The sequence below is a fragment of the Abramis brama genome (genome assembly GCF_963993115.1).
Source record: "Abramis brama genome assembly, chromosome: 11".
NCBI classification, from domain to species: Eukaryota; Metazoa; Chordata; class Actinopteri; order Cypriniformes; family Leuciscidae; genus Abramis; species Abramis brama.
In genome coordinates this window covers 14034627-14059943 of record NC_139973.1, presented here as the reverse complement: position 1 = coordinate 14059943, position 25317 = coordinate 14034627, and the positions used below count along the sequence as shown (strand labels likewise).

General features: G+C 36.7%; 2 protein-coding genes across 4 annotated transcripts in view; both read right to left on the bottom strand.

Annotated features, from left to right (window-relative positions):
• Positions 1-1708: 1708 nt before the first annotated feature.
• On the bottom strand, positions 1709-11209 carry hsd17b7 (hydroxysteroid (17-beta) dehydrogenase 7). The gene is made up of 9 exons (XM_084128729.1): positions 11030-11209; positions 10550-10753; positions 7330-7422; positions 6313-6427; positions 4992-5186; positions 4733-4837; positions 4568-4624; positions 3067-3165; positions 1709-2820 (listed from the first exon to the last, which is right to left on the bottom strand). The coding sequence occupies exons 1-9, from the start codon at positions 11062-11064 to the stop codon at positions 2707-2709; spliced, it is 1017 nt and encodes a 338-aa protein (XP_083984855.1). The 5' UTR covers positions 11065-11209; the 3' UTR covers positions 1709-2706.
• Positions 11210-11555: 346 nt separating this feature from the next.
• The window catches only part of ddr2a (discoidin domain receptor tyrosine kinase 2a), a 37724-nt gene continuing 23962 nt past the window's right edge, over positions 11556-25317 (bottom strand). For 2 of the 3 annotated variants that reach the window (XM_084128420.1, XM_084128421.1), the window contains exons 5-17: positions 24124-24271; positions 21332-21434; positions 19734-19917; positions 19257-19497; positions 19102-19167; positions 18620-18756; positions 17539-17758; positions 17229-17455; positions 16595-16722; positions 16032-16229; positions 15560-15794; positions 15254-15403; positions 11556-13660 (exon numbers count right to left, since the gene is read on the bottom strand). In XM_084128420.1, the coding sequence (XP_083984546.1) occupies positions 13529-13660; positions 15254-15403; positions 15560-15794; positions 16032-16229; positions 16595-16722; positions 17229-17455; positions 17539-17758; positions 18620-18756; positions 19102-19167; positions 19257-19497; positions 19734-19917; positions 21332-21434; positions 24124-24271 (2169 nt within the window). In that variant the 3' untranslated portion in view covers positions 11556-13528. The remainder of the gene's footprint in view (positions 13661-15253; positions 15404-15559; positions 15795-16031; positions 16230-16594; positions 16723-17228; positions 17456-17538; positions 17759-18619; positions 18757-19101; positions 19168-19256; positions 19498-19733; positions 19918-21331; positions 21435-24123; positions 24272-25317) is intronic. The other variant, XM_084128422.1, reaches the window with a different exon arrangement.

Sequence of the window (25317 nt, the reverse complement as noted above, 5' to 3'; positions counted from 1 at the left end):
AAAGCATGAATTCTCTTGGCAGTTTATTTATAGATAGGCTATAGACCTAGAATAATGGCCGAATAAAGTAGTTTGAAGAGGACAGTGATATATTTGTTTACCTATAGGTGTATTTTTATGAAGGTCTCATCTTCTGTGCTTTCATCATTTATTTACTATTTTCAAATTACTTTTTATGTAGGCCTGGGCTATAGTTTTTTTATTTATTATTATTATTATTTTTTTAAGTCCATTAGAAAATGTGAAACGCATTTTATTTTTCACACACACACACACACACACAGACAATTGAGGCATAATTTCCACTTTAACAATTATATAATTAACAATGTACACACCTGATGTGTGAAGAAGAAAAAATCAAGGTAAAATCACTTCAGCAGAATGCTTTATAGAGCATCATTTTCAATCAAGTTTGAGATTTTTTAATTGTGTGCATTTACTTACTTTAGCTATTTAATTAGCCTATCCTTATATAACAAGACAAAATAAGAAATCAGCGATTTCTTTTTAACTAAAAATTTCCAGTCACCATAATTTCCACAATACATTATTTGAGACTCACAGACAGGAATTAGATTAAGCCGGATTAAACTTTAGTTCAATTAAGACATTTCAGTAGCTTTTATAAACGTGCCTGAAAAAAAAAAAAAAACATTACTGATGTGCATCTTGAGACAAAACAATATTTTAAGATATGCCAGTGCAAGTTGCTTTCAGTTAAAACAGTTCAAACATGCATTTTAGTTTGGGACTTTGTCTGTGAAACCGGGGTAAATGGTCATGTCTTCTGGGTTGGCAGTGATGTATGTCAAATGTTAGGCATTGTTTGTGGAGAAATTAAATAGTACTTTGAGAAGTGTTTTTTATTATTTATTTTTTTATTATTATTATTATTTGTGTGTGTGTAATTGGCTCAACAGGACAAAACAAATCCACATCATACCGTTCAAAGGTGTTAAATGGAAATATGACTTTCTTCTGGTCCCAATAAAATTATTATTAATATAGCCCATCTATTTTTTTCAGAATATTGATTATGCAATCTTTATTGCTATGTGCGAAACACTGCATGAACTCACTGTCACAAGGCAGAAGCAGCTGTGATGGTATACTGGGCTGAAGGCGACTGTGATTCATAGACATTCAGCTAAGTTTTCTACCATAACCGTTTATGTATTTGAAGAAACCATTCTTCCGCGCACAACAAGAATGCCGAATGTGGTGACGGAGGCGATTATTGAGTCTTATGTGCTCATGTTTTTGGTGATGTCAGCGTTTTTTGTGTACTTTTGTGGCATGGTCTGGGCATTCTGCAACCCTAAACTCAGTGGCTTCGCTGAAGAAACAGAGTGCGACACGAGCAGTTTTTCACAAGTCCCTCTGCAACAAATATTCGCAGATCCTGAGGATGTGGAAACACATCCAACACACTACATTTGACCAGCTCCGAATGTCTGGATCACTCGAGTTACATCGCTTCGTGCTATATTGTGGATTAATATTTTGAAGTTTATAGAAAACAGCAAACAATTTGCTCCAGTCTCATAAGTTATTTACCTGAACATCTGCGCGCGTACTGTGCAGAGTACCAGAGAACTCCAGCTTCAACACAGAGGTAAGGTTGACGAGCCAGTACTGTGGTATTAACTGTTTGTGATCAAAAATCTCTAAACAAATTTATTGGCAAAACATAGAAAGCTAAGTTGGTTATAGCATGATCGTTTATTTGTTAACACAGGGAAGTGCTTGTCTGATCTTCGTCGCCATGGCAACCCATCAATACCTGCAACCTCCATACATTGCTAACTCATCTGGAGAATTACAGAATTCACACAAACTCTTGTACACATACACACACACACACACACACACACCACTGAAAGTACATACGCTGTATTTTTTCAACCGTTTTTCCACACTTGTTCAAGACAGAATTTGTTCTACTTCGTTCATTTTTATTTTTCATGCTCATATAAATGCTTTGGCAATACAATGTACAATTTGTCATGCCAATAAAGCTTGAATTACAATCATTAGTTTCTGATATGTATGTTTATTTAATGCTGTGTAGTTGAATAAGTTGTTACAACTGCACTTCAACTATTACTTTGTTGTATTTGCTTTATACTTTGACTGTGAAAAAAGAAAAAATGTTGTACATATCAGTGTATCGGCTGAGTGAGAAGACAAAATAAAAATGGAATAGATAAAAAAAAAAAAATACATGTCAGATTTGTGATCCCATTTCTGTCAGAGTCAGAGACTGCTGACTGTTCACAGTACTTACAATGGTAAAAAAAAAAAAAAATTCACCTTGGAATACACTGCAACAAAACTAATGGAAATATCACAATAATTAGCCATTCATAATTAGTAGCTCAAAAAGTAGAGCATAGTGCTAGCAACCCCAAGTTCATGGGTTCGACTCCCAAGGAAAGCAATAACTGATCAAATGTGTACCTTGAATGTCACTCTGCATATAAGTGATATATTTGCCAAATACATTAATGCCAGTACTTGTTTGTAAATACAAGTAAAAAAAAAAAACGTGAAGAACATGACAGTTCATAACAATGCTGGACTACCACAATCATTTCATATAAAGTGTTTCGATCTTCATGAAAAACAAATATTAAGGAATTCCTTAAAGATTTCTTTGAGGGGATGGATAGAATGCGAGAGTTTTGACTCCATATTTTACATTTAGGTGTTTGCTTTGATATCTAGATCCTCGTCTCTCAGTTTCTTACGCACTGTATCCTCAAGTTCCAATAACTTCACATACAGGGCCTCTGAAATAGTCTCATCAATGTCCATCTAAAAAAAAAAAAAACCCCACATTACTGTCAAATTATGTAGGTATGAGTAATGATTGATGTGAACAGGATCAACAGCTGAGATAAAGTCCAACCATTTCTTAGCAGAACTAACCAAATCACAAAGAATTTAAACTCTGTAGACTATAATTTCCTATATAAAACTACATTTTAAAAGAATTACAATTCTTGGACTAAAATGGGCATAAAAATAGATGAGTGAGGGAATCCGCTTGTCAGGTCTGACCTTGCGTGGTTGGGTGTAATTGTTTCCAAGCCCAGAGGTCAAACTGTGGTATTTGGCCAATGGGTCCAGTGACTCAGGTTTCTGCATGAACAGCCAAAACTGTGAAATAAAAAAAACAATAGATGAAAACTGAGACCAGGAGAAATCTAAAAGGCCAAGTCATTCTTCCAACTGACTTTCAACACTAAGCTTCAAAAACTATTAGTCAAAGTGGTTTCACTTTTTTTTTTTTTTCATTCCATGTACTATGAAACATACATTTTTTCCCAGTCAAAGATTTCAGTAAATTAATTAATTTCTATAAAGAGCCACTTTATTAGGTATACCTTGCTAGTACTGGGTTGGACCCACTTTTTGCCTTCCGAACTGCCTTAATTTTTCATGCCATAGATTCAACTAGGTGCTGGAAATATTCTTCAGAGATTTTAGTCCATACTGAAATGATAGCATCACACAGTTGCTGCAGATTTGTCGGCTGCACATCCATGATGCAAATCTCCCTTTCCACCACCCAAAAGTGCTCTATTGGATTGAGAACTGGTGACTGTTGAGGCCATTTGAGTAAAGTGAACTGACTGTCATGTTCAAGAAACCAGTTTGAAATGATTTGAGCACTGTGATATGGAGCGGTATCCTGCTGGAAGTAGCCATCAGAAGATGTGGTAATAAAGGGAAGGACATTGTCAGCAACAATACTCAGGTAGGCTGTGGTATTTAAACAATGCTCATTTGGTGCTAAGAGGTCCAAAGTGTAGCAAGAAAATATCCTCCACACATTACACCACCGCCAGCCTGAACCGTTGAAACAAGACAGGATGGACCCATGGCTTTTTACGGCAAATCCTGACCCAAGCATCTGAATGTTGCCATAGAAATCGAGATTCATCAGATTAAGCAACGTTTTTCCAATCTTCTACTGGGGTGAGCTTGTGAATTGTAGCCTCAGTTTCCTGTTCTTAACTGACATGAGTGGCACCGGCTGTGGTTTTCTGCTGCTGTAGCCATCCGCTTCAAGGTTTGATGTGTGGTGAGTTCAGAGACACACTTCTGCAAACCTCGGTTGTAACGAGTGGTTATGAGTAACTGTTGCCTTTCTATCAGCTCAAACTAGTCTGGTCATCCTCCTCTGACATCAACAAGGCATTTTCTCCCACAGAACTGCCACTCACTGGATGTTTTCTCTTTTTCAGACCAATCTCTGTAAACCCTAGAGATGGTTGTGCATTAAATTAATCCCAGTAGATCAGCAGTTTCTGAAATACTCAGACCAGCCCATCATGGCACCAACAAACATGCTCAGTTTGAACTTCAGCAGATCATCTTGACCATGGTTACATGCCTAAATGCATTGTGTTGCTGCCATGTGATTGGCTGATTAGATGTTTGCATTAACGAGCAGTTGAACAGGTGTACCTAATGGTGGTCGGTGAGTGTAATGTAATAATTATTCAAGGTTAAACTTGATGATGCCTGAACCATTTGGGGTGATGCTAGCACATACCAAAGCCTCCGCTCCATTGTAAGGTGAGAGGGTAAAGGTGTTGGTGAATATTCTTATCTGATGAGACAGGACAGGACATTAGGACATTATCACATTGTTAAATTTGTGTGTGACATTCCAATTATCGTGTTGATAAACAAGAAGTAAAGTAAATTGGGGACCTACAAGCCACATTATTGGCATGATGAAGGTCCAGAAGAATGATGGTAGAATTCCATAGGTGAGGTTAGTCATGACCAGACCAGGACAGATCACTGATGAGTACAAACCCTGAGAACGGATCAAAAGTATTAATTAATAATTCACAAATAATATTATAATAATAAATTAGTATGGTATATTATGATACTCTATATAATGTCATGCAAATGTTTGGAAGTTGTAGAGTGTGGCTTTCAAGTTGTGCAGGGAACTGGGAACTTACCCGGCTGTTGTAGTGGCGGTTTAGGGCAAAGCTAAGTAGATCAGACGCATATTTCGAGGAGCTGTAGGGCTCATGGCCTTTCTGATGCTGCATGTCATCTAGACTAAAGGCTGATCGCTGGGCATTACTGGAAGATGTCCAGATCATTAGAGAATTGCGGTCCGTCTGACACAATAAGGGTTCCAGTTCCCTCACCTGTCACAGGAGAAAAAAATACAGTTGGATCAGGGAATGTACTGCTTAATTTCTGCATACTAGACAGAATTACAAAAACACTGATTGTTTTTGTATTCCATTGTATGACCATACTGGTAATGCTGCCCCAAACTATCACCATTAGGTGAGCCAAAAGTTGACATGTCAGGACACTCAAAAAAATAATAATTACACCAAACACTTTGTCTTAAACAACACAGTGAAGAACACCCTGAGAACAAAATGGCTGACAAATGAAACATGGTTATAATGGTTATAAATAAAAATTATAAATGTTCATTAGAAAGTCCAATTCATTTGAAATTGAATTCTTTAAAAAAATTATAAATGTCACTTTTGATGAATTTAATGCATTCTCCTTTCTAAATAAAAGTATTTTAAAAAATCTTACAGACCCAAACTTTTGATTGGTACTGTATATCTTAGTTTCTTTGTTTATATGTTTTTGTTATTTTACTTTTTTATATATTTTTAAAATAACCAAAACAAGATTAGAAGTGTGTGAGTAAGAGAGAAGCAGAGGGCAACTTGACTAGAAACACAAGCCTCAACTGATCCCCCCCATTCTGCCGTAGCCTTCGAGGACACGGAGTGTCATATCTAATGCAACTTTAATGTCTGAGCCACCGGAGTCACAATAACTCCACTCTATAGAGAAGCATGAGGAGTGAACTCTGCTGCTCTGACTTCCAGCGCTGATGACCAGATGCCTCAGTGCAAATGCATGAGCTCTTCAATTAACATCAGCAACACTTCACAAGGAAGCACAGGGCTGCAATTTGAGGACTCAAAATAACTTCAGCACTAGAGACGTTCGGATGAATTATTGATCGGGCAGCTGCCAAGGGAACAGGTTGTTGACGAGTGAAATGAATGCTGTGGCATCCATGGATGAAATATTGTTCTTGGTGATCTTTTTGAGGCAGATGATTTCATAGTGTTGCACAGAAAAGATAGAAATACTGTTCTACCACAGCCAAATTATGCTCCCATAGAAATAGTGGTGAAAAAAAACACTAGTTTTGTCTCTGTTTGTTATTATGTTTGGTTTATTTTTATGTGTGGTCATTGAAACACACTCGCTAGTTCTTATCCATCAACTTACCAGAAGGAAATGACCAAAAAGATTAGTGGCAAACACCTCCTGCAAACCAATGGGTGTGACCTTATCTTCCTGGGTCAGAATACCCTCCGCCGTGGCAAACATGTGAACCACATTTCTGATGGGTAGATAAAATGAATTATAATCAAAGACTTCTGCTATAATCAACATAAAATATACTATAATATAACAGCACACTGTCTATGACATAAGTATATACTATAACCTGCATACTAACTTTAAAAATAGTATACAACACAGTACTAAGTACGTAACAATCAGTGTTTTAAAATGTATATTACTGAATCACTGGCTGATGGATGCATTACATTACAAGCTATTTTTTTGTTAATCTAGAATTACATGCATAAAAGAAATTTGCATAGTTTGTGTGCTGTATTGTATTCTTTTCAAGTGTAGTAAATAATATGATGGCAATATCATATTTACAGGTGAGGGAAGTAATGTTGGGGCACAAACATTTTAGAAATTTTCTGTGGTATAGAAACTATACACCACTGTTCATAAGTTTGGGGTCGGTAACATCAGGCTGCATTTATTTGATCAAAAAACAGTAAAACAATTATATTGTGAAACATTATTACTATTAATAATAACAGTTTTCTATTTTAATATATTTTAAAATGTAACTTATTTCTGTGATGGCAAAGCTGCAGCCATTACTCCAGTTTTCAGTGTCACATGAGCCTTCAGAAATCATTCTAATTATGCAGAAGTAACATTTCTTATTATTATCGATGTTAAAGAGAGTTGTGCTGCTTATTATTTTTGTGGAAACCATGATACATTTTTTTTCCAGGATTTTCTTTGATGAATAAAGTTCAGAAGAACAGATTTATTTGAAATAGTAACATTTTAAAAGTCTTTACTTTGACTTTTGATCAGTTTAATGCATCCTTGTTGAATAAAAGTATTAATTTCTTAAAAAAAAGAAAAAAAGAATCTTACTGAGCCCAAACCTTTGAACGGTAGTGTAAATAGAAAAAAAAAATACTGTACCTAGAAAACATGCCTTTATAAAAGGCTTTGAGATCTACCCTGGGATTAGGCATGATTCCAGCATTGAGATACAGATAGTCCAATCTGTTGTACCTGTTAAAAAAAAAGTATAAAATATTAAATAACGTCTACGTTTATCAAACTGGGGGCTCCAAATGTGCTTCACTGGTCATATAATACCAAGTATGTAAGTATTGATGGACTAATCTGATTAACCTTGTGTGAATTCTTGCAATGGCTCCAAGGGGTTTAAAAAGTACTCAAACTTTTCTTTACATATAAGTTCATTTTATTTTGTTGGTTTATGGCATGGATACTAGAGCACTGAAAGTTGTATAATAACACCAAATTGCATCGGTCAACAGGGAACAATCTCAGAACTTCGGCTAACATTCTGGGAAGGTTAATGTTAATAGAACATTTGTTCTCTGTCTTTATTAAGTTTACCAAAACATTGGCACAGAGGTCTTCAACCCTGCTCCTGGAGGCCCACGCTGCATCCGAAATAGAATACTTCTCTACTATATAGTATGCGAAAAACAGTATGCCAAAAGGGTAGTATGTATGTTTTTTTAACGGTTACTAAGTATATTCAAATGTAGTACCAACTCATACAGTAGGTATGCGATTTCAGATGCACCGCCACTGCCCTGCAAAGTTTATTTCCAACCTACTTCAGCACACCTGCCTGCGATTTTGAAGCAATCCCGAAGAGCTCGATTAGCTGGTTTAGGTGTGTTTGAATGGTTGGAGCTAAACTCTCCAGGACAGTCGCTGAAGACCTCTGCATTAGCAAAAAAAAAAATTATTTGTACATCATTCATGGAACATTTTTCAAAACATGAAACACTTAGACGTTACTATCTACTACTTTTTTCAGATAGTTTAAAAGTAATTTTCCCATAATACTTGCAAAATTATAAAATAGACTTAACATTCCCCTAATGTTTTCTCTAACATTCACATAATCAAGAAAAAAAAAAAGTTACAACATTTAAAGGTAGGATAAGTAATTTTCAGAGAGGCTAGCAATAGCGAGCTAGCTTTGAAAGCATAAGATCCCACCCTCCCTTAAGAGTGCTCTACAAAGCCACACCTCCTTCAAATCACATGAACGTGTACAGCAAGAAGCAAACAAAAGTCACGAAAGACAGTGTTAAAGTACATCATGTCTCAAAGCACATAACATTACAATAATAATGAACATAAACAACTTAAAGAGCTCTGACCTGTACCACCTGACTGCTGCAGATTCATTTCGTCGTTAATAACGTTGTCATAGAAACGCATAAATTCGAGTCACTAACCGCTCCGAGTATAATGTCACGGGTTTCCATATCTTCCAAATTACAGTAGTTATGGTGTGAATGCAGCATTAGCTTGTTGATTTTGGTTCAGGAGGAACTATGGCTGATGTTTTGGTTGCTCATAGCATGAAACTCATATAGCATTAAAACGCACTGATGACGTGTGATGTCTGTGTGAGCAGGGTGTGCGGAGGTATGGAAATACACACGCTGACTGCTAGGACATTCGGACTATGATTGGAATTGATTGCAATGATTGGAAGAACATTTTATGGTCCAATGCCTTGCACAGACGATTTATATATACATATAAATACATTTAGACCACCTTACTTTGGCTATCAGGATGTGAGACTTTCAACCAGCCTAACAAAAAATGTTTCTGGAACAAATCACCTACCCTGCCTTTAAAATACTGGACATTTTGAACATTCAGAAATAAGGTTTTCATGACATAATAAGCTGGGTTCATGCTTTCCGACTGTGGTGCACTACATTTGAATATGCGCAAATGAGATTTAAGAGGGCAGGTTTCTTTTGGTGTGATAAGACTAAAATTTAGGGGTGGGAGAAAAAATCGATCGCGATTCTCTCTCCAACGATTCTGGATCGATTCTGAGAATTTCAGAATCGATTCTGAGCTTAGTTTTTAACCAGATATGCGATGACGCTGAGTTTGCTTTAGAAACACCCGTAATCTGCTTTCTTCCAATTCCTCACACACATACATACACCAATCAAACTTTCTGTAAAATAATCTTTCATAAGTTCGGAAAGGTTGAAGCAAATTACAAGGACATTCACAGGCTTCATTGTACAGGATGCGCTGTGAGAGACGCGCGCTTTGTTTGATGTTACGTTACACTTGAAGCGTGCTGTCTCGCCTTTCGGTATTTTCCTTACAAATGCTCTACGAAGTCATCATTTATGTTGTTTAGAATGCAGTGGACTTGTATATTTAAAATATGAACCTGACTAACAGAAGGCTGCTTTCAATTTCAAATGCTGACACGCGCGCTTTGTTTGTGTAGACTGCTCGCGCATGCGGCTGTGCGACTCCGTGAAAGTGATTTAATATACTTGTGCAAAATTAACGTAAACACAGCCAGTTATGTCTTAAGGGATTAAACGGACAGGACAAACCACTTTACTTCTTATATTTCAAAAGAGATACGTGCGTGAATGCAGCTTAATAGATCTCCCGCAGTCTATGATGTCATAGTAAAAAACAACAAGTAAAGATGAAGAAAAATCACTCACAGTTCTTGAATGGAAAACGTTGATAATCTTAAATAGGCTACTGAAAGCACTATTTGTTTGTTTGTTATGTTTCTATGCTCCTCTTTATTATTTGCTACTTACTTGTATGTTTTGAAGTTATATTAGTTGAAAATTCTTAACATACAACTGTTTTAATTATTTTTTTTTAAATTTGTAATTTTTTTTTAAAAAAGTACTTAATTACCTATGTAAACTAATGAATTAATAGGGAGGGGAAGGGAGGGGGGAGGAGTAGATAAAGAATCATTCTGGAATTGGATCGGATCGTGAGGTGACTAAAGATTCCCACCCCTAACATTTACATACTGTGAATCGTTTTTTTGAACCGAGAATCGTTTTTGAATCGAAAATCGATTTTGAATCGAATCTTGAGCCTAAAAATCGATATCGAATGGAATCGTGACATTTTCTGAATCGTGCACCCCTACTAAAATTTCAGTCTGTTCCTCACACAAAACTATAAAATAGCTTCAAAAGACTTGGAATATAGCAGATGAGTCATACAGATTACTTTTATGATGCTTTTTAGAGCTCGGTCACTATATGCTTAAACTAAAAGAATTCAGTATAAGCAGCATGAAGTCCATCAAAATGATAGTGTATTTTGGTAAACAGGGACTGGGATGTCTTACTTTTGCTTGAACTCCACAGCAGCCCTGAGCACTGAGGTCATGTTGCCCACATCTAAGTGCAGCAGAGAAACTTGAGCTTGAGGGTGAGACACTAGAAGAGCCTGTCGGGCAGCTTCAGCTCTCTGCATGTTCCTGCAGGCCAGACAGAGCTGCAGCTGGGCATCCTGGCTTAGTAGCCGCTCACACAGGGCAAGGCCAATACCACTGAACACATGACAGCAAACAGGGTTATATGCAGTGAACATTACAGAGTAAAGAGATGCATTGTGCAACATGTCAACTGCTGGCTATAATGAGAACACATACAGAATAATACAATTAATTCTAATGTATTTCTTTCAAAAATGTCTTTTGGTTATTTAAAACAGAAAGATAATTGAAAAAGAACCAAAGGTTTCCATCTCTAATGACAACAGAATGAAGTTATAACAGTGATGTGAAACTATAAAGAAAACAATTAAATACACACAGTTTCGTTACCTGTTCGCACCGGTTACCAACACTACTTTCTTCATCCTATCTTTACATTCATACAATATATGCTATGCTACCTGTGATATTGTATTTTCCCTTCGCAACAGTTTCTAATGTGGTACGTTATTTCGCCGGTGTGTGAGTGTACGGATCAGGTACGGATGGAGTTTGCACAGCCATGGTGTGATTGGAGGTCACACTTCTATCGGCCAATCAGCTGTTTTCTTTCTGTGACGTGACATCTACTCTGACCAATCAAGACTTAGCTACTGTCAGACCAGGCTAACCCAATCGTCGGAAAACTAAATAATGTGATAGCAGCAGAGCATTATTATTAGAAACTCAGCTTTAAAATTAGATTTATTTGGGGGAAAAATATGAACGTTTACAAAGCAAATAACGAATCAAAATGAATGACAACGTCAAAATGAATAAGCTGCACACAAACGTCAAATTTACATACAAATACACATTTTATTACTGTGAAAGTATGAAATCTGCTTTTATAATTGTAAAATATCTAGACAACATGTTTAGAGATTCATCAATTTATTATATCTTATGTACAAATTTCTAACACATAGGCCTACATGTACAAAAGGTTATTAGTGGGAAAAAAAGACTGCTATTAAAAGAATACAGCACTTAAACTTTGGGATACGAATAGAGCATCAAACGATTAAAGAAAGAAAATGCAGTATATTTTTCATATTGATAAAAAATAATCCAGTTTCCCCTTCATTGTGATAAGATATTGTTGAATGTAGAGAATATATATAAAAAAGTTTTTCCTCTCCTCACAAAGACGATGTTTCAGAAAAATGTTTTAGGTTTTTGTACCTATGTTTCAGGTTTTTGTAAACAAACTCAGTCTCAGAAAGGACTATAGCCTACTGTTTTGTGTTTATAGTATGAAGGAAGAAACTTTAATAGACTTGCTTAGAAAACCAGCTGATAAAACATTTAAACAGTGCAGAATTAGAATTAAAGCATATCTATAATGCAACTTCATCAGTCATGTCAAGAATGTTAAAATTAATCTATACACGTAGATAGAGACTTTCAAATCCACAACCAAAACACTTATAGAATGGCAGATATCTCAACTGACCCCAAAAGGTGCACACATTTTCAATATTATAGTCATATACAATGACCATACAAAAATGATTTACAAGTATACAAGTTAATTACAAAACAGATTTCTGAGTGTCCCATTTGCAGCACTTTTCACATGCGAAAACACATCACAACTTACTGTAAACCATCATAGTGCATCTGTTCAATACAAATCCAGTATTTATCCAACGGTTTAGCAATTCAGCACCACTTAAAATATACTCTAAAATAAAAGAAAGACAAACAGCTTTAAAATAAGCTTATTTTCATCTTTGATCAACAAAACTGATAATAAATGTACTTACAGCCCCATTCGGGCCTACTTTGAGAATAGATGAACACACAGGAAAAATATAATGAAAAAAATGTACAATTACTATTAAGTCATTTTACTATATCGGATTTCATCCAACTTCATGCAAATATTGTAACAGATTGTTGTAAAAGGATTATGGCTATTTATAGCTCATTATGCTGACATTTCTGTTTCTTAATACAAAAGTTGTTTTGAGCAAAGAAAAATAATGAAATGGACTTAAATAATCACCATTTTCACCATAACAAGCAAAACACTTCTGTAAAGCAGTACACTTAAATATAAACACATATATAGGTAATTGCAGAATAACTATACATTTTACATTTACAATTTGAATTGAATTTTTTCTGATGTTGAATTTTAAATTCTGTGGCAACCAGATAAACTTTCTGTTACTCCACTTGGTTGGAAGTGGCCTTTGCAGTTTACTACAGAGAAAAAAATAAAATATGCAAAATAACTAAATACTTTAGCATTTTCAATAAATGAGATGAACATGTACACAAACGTCAAGTGACATCAACATAAAAACCAAAGGTGAATCTGAATGTCAATTAATGATTCTTATTTACATTCAAGCTGTCTTCGGCCTCAAAATACTGAAAACAACATTAAATTGGAAATAATAAAAGGCCCATTAGTAGCCAATACCATGTTTTAATGTCTCATCTATTCAGAAAAAAAAATATTTTGTAGATATTTCAGTTAGAATAAAGTTATTTGAAGAAAATACACAGTGTGTAAAATCCAATTCTTCTGTGTTAAAGGTGCCTAAATTCATTGCTACATTTTCTTTAGCCTAGTGCTGCCCAGGTATTGTATGCCAACCGCAGGCACTTAGTTAGGGGGCGTATAGTTCAATCATACTATATATATATATATATATATATATACATATATATCAGTTTGCCTTTGCACACTCACAGTGAAAATAGCTACAAAAAACAATGATAGATTCTGATCGAACTTCCTATACATGGGAATGTTTAAGTGCGTGTTGCTGTGTGTAGTTGACTGGAGTCCTGTGGGCGAACTGAAATGTCTCTGGGAGTGCACGTAAGTGGACACTATGGCTTGCACTCTAGTAGTGTGTGATGAATCTCCTGGAAAGATGGACGCTCTTTGGTGTTCCTGTGCCAGCAGCTCAACATGAGCTTGTAGACGGGGTCCGGACACATTGGCGGCTGGGGCAGGTATATCTGAGGATAAGAAAATACTCCGAACTATTAGACGTGGTTTAGATTAATAGGATCAGTTTAATCTCATATACCTCTCCATAATAGCAATTAAAGAGTTAGTTCACCCAAAACTAAAAATTCTGTAATGTCCTTTCCTTCTAAACCCATAAGACTTTGGTTACTCTTCAAAATACAAATTAAGATATTTTTTATGAAACATGAGAGGTTTCTGTTCCTTCACTGAAAGGTCTAGTTAACCAAAAGTCAGGCATCGTAAAACCATAAATCCATATGAAACGAGGGGAATATATTATCCATCAGTGTTTTTAAAAACAGTGTAACATAGATGAGCATGGTTATTTTTCAGCTATGCATAATAATGTTTAATTGTTGAATGTTTGCTTTTGTATGCAAACATAGTTTAGTATGTAAATATTTATTAAATAGTATTTAGTATAGGAGTAAAAAATAAGGGGGTGTCTTGTTGGGGTTAGTCTTGGGCATTAAAATCCCGGGATGAAAATGGGCCTCACTCCGGCCCTAGACAGAAACCTCTCATGTTTTATTTAAAATATCATATTACTTGTTTAAAAGCTAAACCAAAGTCTTATGAGTATGGAACTAGGCCTGTCACTACCATGAATTTTGTTGTGATGATTGTCATACAGATAATTGAAATTAACGATTTAATTCTGTTTTGTTCATGTCACTTACAGTGTAATCCTAATACATTATTGTTTTACTTGGAATCGTCTATAATAATAACATTTTTAATAAAATATGCCCATGTGTTTACTTGAATGCTATGAAAATGTATATTTGTATAATATAATATAATATAATATAATATAATATAATTATTAGGTTTATGTTTGTACTTTCTTGTTTTCCTTGTGCCTTTGTTTCCTATGTTCCCGCTTCTTATTTGTTGTCATAGTTACCCATTGTTTGATTGATTAGCCCCACCTCTCTCTTGTTTTCTCCCTCAGTCAACTTGTCTGTATATATACTGTAGTCCTCTGTTTGAGTTATTCTTTGTCCATTCTCGTCACTGTACAGTGTGGTTTTGTTTCTCCTGTGTGCTCCTGTGTTCAAGTGTGTTTGTTATTTTTTGTTTATTGTTAAAGTTGGTGAAATGGAAGAGGAGGACATTACCACTCATCCGCAGCCTCCCTAGCCCACATCCACATCCTGCCATCATCAATCCTCATTCCAGTGACCCCACCTGCCTCGGAACTCCTCCCTAGTCCTTCCCCACTCCTCCAGTCTCCTTGATTTATTGTTAATTAAAGTTAACTGCTGCATCTAGATCCTGCCTCAACTCATGTTTGCTGCAACCACCAATGCTGACTGTCATATAATATAATGCATTCTGATTAAACACACAAACCTTCATTCCATATGAAGGAAAACCTTTGACTATCTTTAAGTACTTTACAACAGTTTTTTCAATATTATTTGGTAAAATGTGAACCCCCCCCCCCCCCCCCAAAAAAAAAACGATCAGAGGATTAATAAAAAATGTGGCAGGCCTATTTGGAACAACATGAAGATGAGTAAATGATGACAGAACTTTCATTTTTGGGTGAACTATCACTTTAAGCATCCTTTTACCTGTCTCCTCTGATCCCGAAAGAACTCCCCTGTGTTTTCAATGACCTGCTCATCTGAAAGCTGTGAGTAGGGCTGCTCTTTGCAGAAGGTAAGCATCTCCCAAAGTGTCACGCCAAAAGCCCACACATCACTGGATGTGGTGAATTTCCCCTGTAAAGGACAAAAATCATCCCGAGTCAGACTTTTATATACATGGAATCTGTTTTAACCTACAGCATGTATGAAAAATAAGTCACTAGAAATGTATTTGCAGCCAGAAAATACAACACTTATTTCCTTTGTCAAGTTTATGTGTGTGTGTCTGACCAGAAGAATGCTCTCCCAGGACATCCAGCGGATGGGCAGCACCGCTCTTCCCTGGATACGGTAGTAGTCTCCACTATACAGGTTCCTACTCATTCCAAAGTCTGCAATCTTGATGGTGTAGTTCTTTCCTACAAGGCAGTTGCGGGTGGCCAAGTCCCGATGGACAAAGTTTAGTGAAGATAGATACTTCATGCCTGAAGCGATCTGTGTGGTCATGTGGTGCAGGTTACTGTAGCTGAGACAGTAAAAACATAGAATATGAGTCATAACCTGGTTAAGATCACTCCTTAAAATAAAATTTAGCAATGAAAAGTCGCTTGTTGACTCTATTTCTGCAATTCCGTACACTTCCCTTGTAATAATGTGTTAATCTTTCATTGGGATTTTAAAGTCCCAGTCCACCACTATAATTGCACTTCCAATTGCCATTTCTATACTTAAATGTAAATGTTTAAAAAGATTTGGTATCAACCTGACTGTTGGAGCGTTGCTGAGGAGAGCGATCATGCCTTCAGGCTCATGGCGAGACAGGAACTGATTAAGGTCTCCGTTCTCCATGTATTCGGTGATCATACACAGAGGGTCAGAGCTCATACACACTGCCAGCAGCCTGATGATGTTGGGGTCTTTCAATCGTGACATGATCTTTATCTCCTTCAAGAAATCATTCCTGTAAGGTATTGGGAAAAAGAGCTATGGCTTTTTGGCAGGTGTGTGTTTATTTTAGATGTTACAGATGGAGGGATGGATCAATGAAAATGAAAATGAAATTAATTTTTTCATCTGTGGAACAAGAACAATAAATATTTTCTGTCATAAAACTAATAACAGCATATGGATGTGAAACAACGACAGAATTGTCATTTTTGTGTGTAGTATTTCTTCAAAATTTTGCTCATAATATTAAAGTTTGTGGAAGCACTGTTACGGCTTTTGTATTTTGGTTTTTGCATGTATTTGATGTTCGTTAGGATGTAGTGTCAGTGTTGTGCTTTAATTTATGGGAGTCACGATTGTAACATTTGGCATGCAAACCTTGCGTTTTTATTGGCATCCGCTCGAAGCATCTTAACAGCTACAAGCACTGTTTGGTTTTCAATGACATCGAAGGAGAAGTCCTCATCCATGAAATCTTGCATGCCTTCTGCTTCACACAAATGCACCTGGCAACACAACAGCAAAAACAACCATTTATTATATTCAGATATCATTTAATGATTTTGCAATTTTGTATGTTTTTTTTTTTAAAAAAAGAAAGAAAGTAAAGACATTAATGTTACGGAATAATTCTATTTCAAATAAATGCTGTTCTTTTTAACTTTCTATTTATCAAAGAATCCTGAAAACCTGCCCCCCCCCCACCCCCCACCCCCCCCCCAAATAAAAATAAAAAATCAACATTGATAATAACAAGAAATGTTTCTTGATCAACAAATCAGCACATTAGAATAATTTCTGAAGGATCATGTGACACTGAAGACTGCTGAAAATCCAGCTTTGCCATCACAGGAATTCATTACATTTAAAAACATTTGAACAGTAATGTACCATGAAACACATGATAAAGCATTGAACAGGAAATTCTTTCATAAACAGAGCTATACAATAAAAAAAAAAAAAAAAAAATCAAATGAGTATTATCATTCTTTCGAAAATATACAGAACTGACCTCTCCAAACTGCCCTTCTCCCAGCTTTTCTTTAAAGGTGAGCAGTTTCCGAGGAAACTCCTCCACAGCGACATCCTTCCCTGACAGCAGGTCCATGGTGAGGGCGGGCACAGCGTAGGTGTTTCCCCCAGTCACACCCTGCAGGTTGACTATGTCTGCCTCAGCATAATGTGGGACACCCTCTTGCACACTCACTGGAGCAGACTTGGAAGCTGTACTTGTTGATGCTGCAGAAAAATACAAACATACTGTATATGTATATATGCTATTGCCCTCCTTATATATTCGAAATTTCGCTTCTGGAACTCACCGGTATCCTCGGATGTTTGGGAAAACTCCGGCAGTTTGCGGACCAGACGGGAGGGCTCTTGGTAGTCGGGTCCCAGAGGGAAGATGCGCTCATAGGTGGAGTTGGACTCCTGCTCGCTGGACACTGAGGAGGGGCTGTTGTTGTTGTTGTTATAGGTGAAGGTCTCACTCTGTATTGACAGACTAGCAGTTAGTTCATCGTCCAGCATCCTCCGAGACACCTGGAATGAAGGATGTTTTGTGAAGAATGCTAAAAAAAAGTCTAAAATATATAATAGCAGTTTGATGCATTATGCATCTATGAAATCATATTCACAATCCACTTACGCATGCCTTTTTTTCATTCATATAAACTCTGGAAAATAGCATCACTCTGTTTCAGAAGCCATGCAGTCAGACTACAATAACAGTTTGTCATAAGCATCATCCTTGTTTATTACATTAAGGTCTGGTGCAGAATGGAAGTTTTTCATGCAAGAAGTTCATGTGGGAATATTCTGAGACAAAGACTTCATTTAAAATCAGACTTGTACACATAATTAGACATGATTGGACACTCACACTACTGCTCAAAAGTTTGGGCTCAGAAATTTGTTAAAGGTCTTTTTGAAAGAAGTCTCTTTTGCTCACCAAGGCTGCATTTATTTGATCAAAAATACAGTAAAGCAATAATATTGTGAAATATTATTACTATATACTAATACTAATTTATATATAGATCTCTTTTCTATTTGAATATATTTTAAAATATAATTTATTAATGTGATGACAAAGCTAAATTTTAAGCAGCCATTCGGTGTCACACGATCCTTCAGAAATCATTGAAATATGCTGATTTGTGCAAAAGAATTATTATTATTTTTTGTATAACCAATGATGATTTTTGTGAAAACTGTGGTTATCATTTAAACTGCATTTATCTGAAAAAATAAATATTGTGTGTGTCCAAACTTTTAAAAGGCAGTGTAAGGTCATAGAAGTCTATATAATAACATTTTAAAGCTATGTAAACTTCTGCCTGTCACAAATACATAAAATAATCTACATGGTTTAAATATTACATTTATTTAATTCCATCTCACCTTCTCAAGCATCTTTTGCCACACTTGTCTCCATAGTATGATAACAATAATGGCCACTAAGATGAAGATGATGGCGACCAAGCAGCCAATCAGGATCCGGGTGTTGCTGTCATCTAGTTTGTGGGTGGGGTCATCGTCTAAGAAAGAGGAAAAGAGAAAAATAACCTGCAAAGTGTCCTTGAGCTATGGAATGTTGCTATATAAATTAAACTTATACTATTATTGATGAAAAGATGAATGAAGTTCATCCAAATGGCACAGAGGACGTGCACAGGAGGGAGGCTAGAGCCACTGTCCCACTACCCTCATCGGCTGAGGTGCCACTCTTGGCTGGATGAACCCCAAAATCACCAGGTAAACATGATTTCGAACAAGCAATCTTCCCTCAGTGCCTTTTTTTGGTTTGGGCCACTGTCTGTGCATGTCCCTGATAGAAACTACTGGTTCTCAACATATGACTCAACATCATTGGGAAATCTGACCTGGTTGATTACTGGTGGGAGTACCGGGCTTCGGGGGAGCCAGAGTTGTGTTGTACATGGCTGTATCTGAAATCAGGGAATTAAAACAGTAATTTACCCAATGCCTGCGCCATTACGAAATTACGGTCGATGTCTTTGCATGGTCATTTACTAACCTGACTGGAAGGTGATTTCACTGAACATCATCCAGATGTCAGAAAAGTAGTACTGGCACTTAATAGCACTGGCCATGTGATTGTAGAGTGAGACGGTGACGAAGCGGGCACTGGGATTGACATCATCCATCACAGGGCTGAATGATATAGGTGTGGCCTCCCAGTCTGACTCTGAGCGGAAATAACACACCACCTTCTGAAAGGTCTTCACCCTTTGGGAGAACATGTTGTTACAGTGCACCTGAATCATTTGGGATTAAAAGGGAGAGAGAATGAATACAAAAGCATTATTATGGGTGTAATTTAGGAAGAGTTGGGTAATTTAAACCTTTAATCTTTACAATAAGCTTAATTATAGCTCAGTTTCAGCAATTACATAGATTGCACCTTTAATAACACCCTCTTATGCTTGCTTTCCTAGTAAGTTCATATGGCAGAAGAGGAAAGAATTAGCGGTGTACATGACAGACTTTATACCTTCATGGTGGTGAAGTTGCGGGTGCGGTCAAACTCAAACATGATCTCAACATAACCGTTGGGAAAGCTCTCGTTGGTCCAGCCGACATAGTCATAACCAGGCCATACGTTGTACACGTGACTGTGTGTGAAGTCATCAAGACCACACATGCCATCCGTCAGTTGTCCAAGTCCTTCTGTCATACTACAGGGGAGAATAAAAACAGAGTGTATGTTTTTGTGTGTATATATAAATACTGTGATGTTATTTCCATCAAGAGGTGCATCAATTTTTGGTCAGATGATGACTGATGATGCAAGAGCCAAGCACTCTGTGAAGTCTATTCCAGCACATCCCAAAAACTTTTAATGAATTTAAGACTGGACTCAGAGGTGCCAATTCATGTGTGAAAATTATTCTTTATGCTCCCTCCCAACCATTCTTTAACAATTTGAGCCTGATGAATATGACCATGGTGTGTCTTCCTACATGGCTGTTTAAGAAATGAAAAGCTACACACTACACCAATTAGGGTTAGAAGAACTGTTAACATGCTAGAAACACAATCACTGCAATAATAATCCAATCACAGACTCTTAAGCATTTGCCTATTTAAATCCAAACAGCGACAGCAACACCGATATATATATATAATACTAGTGCTCAAAAGTTTGAGGTCAGTAAGTCATTCAAAAATATTACTTTTTTTATTCAACAGGGATGCATTAAATTGATCAGAATTGACAGTGAAGACTTGCACATTCACTTTACAATTTACACACAAAAAATATTGGTTTCAAATAAATTCTGCTTTGCCATCGCAGGAATAAATTACATTCCATAAAGCTACTTTTTGTTGTATTTCATTAATTCAATAGATAATGATGAATAATATATAAATAAAATAAATGAATAATTATTAAAAAAATAAAATAATGACGGATTACTCATTATTAGCAGGTCTCTTACAGATTGCTTTTATTGCCCTGACTAAAATTGTGTGATGGATGTTGGCATGTTTAAGTATTTTATGCTCTGTTTATATAATTTCACCACTAGATGGCGGCATTATATAAGCCTTTATTTAAATTTTTCCCCAGCAATGACACTTGTCGCTGATAGTTTAATTTTGGATTTCTGCTTTGCGGTCTTCTGCCAGCTCTGTCATACGCACACAAGAAGGTAAACAGACTTTGCACTGTGTCATGGAAGGTATTGTTCAGGGAGCAATGAGTCAATTTCTCCCGTGAACGTTGTGAAACCACTGTGACTCTCTCCGGTCCTGGGCCTGGCGCCTTGTTGTCGTCATAGCAACCAAGCAATAACAGGCCAGCTGTAGTTAGCCTGTGTAACTGATTCGGGATCACATTTTCCATGTGACAGCAGGCATCAGGTAAACCGGTCAGTTCAAACCATACTGATACTGAATTAGTCATCAGCGGAGATATATTGTCATTTAGTCGTAGGTTTAACTTTCTTACCTAATATATTTTATGATAAATCTCCATGTCAAAGCTAAACTAATTTTACTATACAATCAAACTTCTCTAAAGGATACTGTGTAGGAGTATCCAGTATCTTCCTCATTTATTCTCAAGCTTGTGAAAAGTGTACTGACCTGTAACTCATGGCTCCATCATACACAGAGTCATTGAGATAAATATATTGTCCATTGAGAGTCATCTGCTGGCCAAGTGGAGAATTATATGAAACCAAGCCATCTAGAAACAGCCACAGGAGAACATTGTCAACTCATTTTTCTTTTGTCAGGTGTCCCGTAATGGAAACGTTCAAGGAGATTCTGTGCTATAATTATAATGCTGATTCATCCCTCTGAAGGACATTAAAGTAGTCATTGCAAAATAATAAAAATCTCATCTGCATTAATAATTTCCATAACAGCATTTAACAAATCACTGCAAATCTAATGTCAGAGAGAGAGAGAGAGAGAGAAAGAGATATGATCAATATCATATACATTCTTAAAAATATAGGTTCCAAAATTGGGCTTCCACGGTGATGCCAAAGAAAAGAACCATTCACCTTTCAGTGAAAATTTTTGTTTTTTCTTGGTGTGAAGAACATTTTAGTAATCTAAAGAACATGTGTGACATGCATTAATGTAAATGTGTTAGCTTTGAGGCCATCTGTATGCTATTGTACTCATAAATGTTGCCTAAATTCATTTTTAACAGATTTAATATGTTAAATTTACAGTCGTTCTCTTCCAGAAAAAAATATGACTCAGGTTGCACCACCCAAACTTCCAGTTTCATTAGGATATACATCAACACAGGACAGAAAACCGCATCACGCAATTGCATGGGCCTTTAATTAAACTGCGTCCTCAAAAGTACAGTAAGCGATTTCTGAGAAATCAGACAGAGCACCACAACACACTTGTAGCCAATCAGCAGTAGGGGGCGTGTCCACTCATGATGAGAGAGGAGAGAGTGAGCAAGAGGGAGATTAGAAGAAAGACTAGATAGAGAGATGGCTGAGAGACATTACAAAAGAGAAAAGGTCAGAGCAATCCCAGCAAACACAGAACGTTGGCACAATGTACCCAACCTTCTAACAACGTTTTATCAACATGGCCAAAAGGTTGCTATAAATACGTTGTGTGGTGAAGGTTGTTACAGCGTTGTCACAACGTTGACATTAAACCACCGTTCAGGGCCATTGCTTAAGGTTATGCCAACGGTGTCTTGACAACCACTGGACTACATATGTACTAGTCACTGCCCTGAAGCACGAAAATCAGACTTTTAAATTTCAACCCGTTGGGCTCAATGTGTTGTCTCGTTCTTCATCGAGCAAGGATACAGGAGTATTGCGTTTTATTTACCTCAGCTAAATAAGATATGTAATTATTTAAACACAACCTACAGTTTTTCATTTCATTTGTCAGCTATTTAGTCTCTTCGTTTATTTGTGGATGTTTCCTGGACTGATTCCATTTACCGAACTTTACCCGTCCGGCTTTCGACTACTGTCCGCCATGTACAGAACCGGTTTTGTTCATTAAATGTTCTGATCTTTGCTTTTTATGTTTTATTTATTATACTTAAAATAAATTTGCATATTCATTTATTTCGTTTTTTTCTTTTTTCACAAATGTATGACTTTTGGAAGTGCAATTTTATTACCACATATGCAGTTAGTTTTAATAAAGTTGAATTAACGTAACCTTCTGTAATTTTTACTCTTCAAAGTGTACACTTGCAGGTGCTGATTATAATTAGGCTAATTTACTGATGGCCCCATTAAATAATAATAAGGATAAACAATATTTTAAAAAACTATAGAATTATCTAGCATCTGACTAATTAAAAATTAACCTCAAAACATAAAATGCTAAATGGGGGATATCTATATGCCTATCTAGCATAAAAACAAAAAATTGTCAGAACGTCATCTCTCAGTTGCTGAATGTCGCACAACGTACAGCCCTGTCGCGTCTTACAATTCTACGTTGTTACAATGTTGCGAGCACGTAGACAGCGACGTTGCCATAGCAGAAATGCAGCGTGCCACAGACGTTGCCACAACGTAAATGTGTTTGCTGGGATATCATTGGAAAAAGAAGGGTTATTATCAGGCAAGAGCTTTAGGACCCACGTTAAGAAGGAGAAGCTTTCCACCGCTGGAGAGACCTAAGAAGGTTTATTTCTTTATTTCTACTCCATACGTGAGTAACATTGGATTGCTGTGTTTCACAGAACCAAGATATGCTGTTTTTGTCAGGACAGTTTTGAGTGTCATTGTTTTTTCTGGACCTGATGTGCTGCTGGTGACTAACTAGTAACTATTGCTTGTATATACTCAGCCTTGTGTACGGTTTGTTCATTTTTTTTCTTCCCCAGACAGCAACATAGTGTCGGCCCAGATCCGTCCCACATCTGGTACACATGGAATCCAGATCTGGGCCAACAGATCTGTTGCTGTCTTGGTCCTTAAATAATCTTCACATTATTTTGCTTCACTTCAGCTATGATAAAGAGACGTCCACTCCACTCCACAGGGAGGGGTGTGTTTGTTTGGGTTGATTTTAAATATCAACAGTGTTTCTCAGAAATCGCTTAATACAGCTTTAAAGGGATATTTCACCCAAAAATGAACCAGTATGACTTACTTCCTTCTGTGAAAAAGAAAGAAAAAAAAAAGGATATTTTGAAGAGCATTGGTGGCCAAACAGCGTGAGACCCCACTGACTTTCATTGTATGAAAAAACAACAAAACAAAGTAAAAAGTCATGCAGGTTTGAAATGACATGAGGGTGAGTAAATGTTCATTTCCGGGTGAACTTTCCCTTTAAGCATTAGTTGATTTTCTTTCGACTAACCTTTAGACAAAACCAAAATTATTAAGCATTTAACTCACTTTAAATTCAACACTTGTCAGACTTACCCAGCCACTCACAGCCATACAGTTCCACACGCATGCAAACGTTCATTGAGTGATCGATGACAGGCATGAAGCGGACAAAACGTGCAATGATGGGCGGCTCCATGTCCTTCAGCACAATGTCATATGCATTCCTGTTCCCCTCAATAACCTTCACAACAGAAAAACTTACATTTAGATTCTCCAGTGACATTTTAGTGACATACAGTACTCATGGCCATAATGTGGACAAAAGCAAATTGCTTGTTTAACATTTAATTCAATTATCATGAGCATTAATAGGGAGCTGGTCCTCTCTAATAGTTGCACTTCTGGGACAGCTTTGCTCTCATTCAGACACAAATGTATCAGTGAGGTCAGGCACAGATGTTAGGCGACAGGGCCTGGCTCACAGCTGATGCTCCAATTAATCCCAGAAGTGTTTCATTTGGTTCAGGTCTCCACACTAGATACAGAAAACATTTACTTTATGGACTTCGCTGAGATTTTACGCACATGTTAGTCAAGTCAAGTCAGGTCACCTTTATTTATAGTGCTTTGTACAATACAGATTGTTTCAAAGCAGCTTTACAGTGATAACAGGAAAATGATGCATTACGGCTATTGTTCAGTTAATGTCAGTTCAGTATTGATTCAATTCAATTCAGTTGTAAAGATCATCAATTATTAAATTAGTTCATTTCATCTATAAAGCAATTCTGCAAAACAATATGCCATCATCCAGCTCAGTTCTCATCCAACAGCGTCCGTACAGTCAGATCAATAAAATTGTTGAATATTAAGTGTCCCCAAGCAAGCTAGAGGCGACAGAGGCAAGGAACCCAAACTCCATCAGGTGACAGAATGGAGAAACTAGGCTCAGTCAGGGGCCCAGTTCTCCTCTGGCCAACGAACCAACATGGTGTGATTGTGATTCAGTCTGCATCACAAGTCAGAGTTCAGTAATAGGTGTAGCAGAAAAAGTCAATCATGTTGAGTGGTGCCCACATACTTTTGGCCATGTTGTTTTTGACAGCAACATCGCAATATCTACTGACATATTACATCACATTCAGATGTGACTTATGAGTTGTGTATTTGTTTTTATAATATAATATAATATAACATTATAATATCATATAATATTATACTAGTAATTGCTATTACACCAGTCTTTAGTGTCACATGATCCTACAGAAATCATTGTAATGTGCTGAT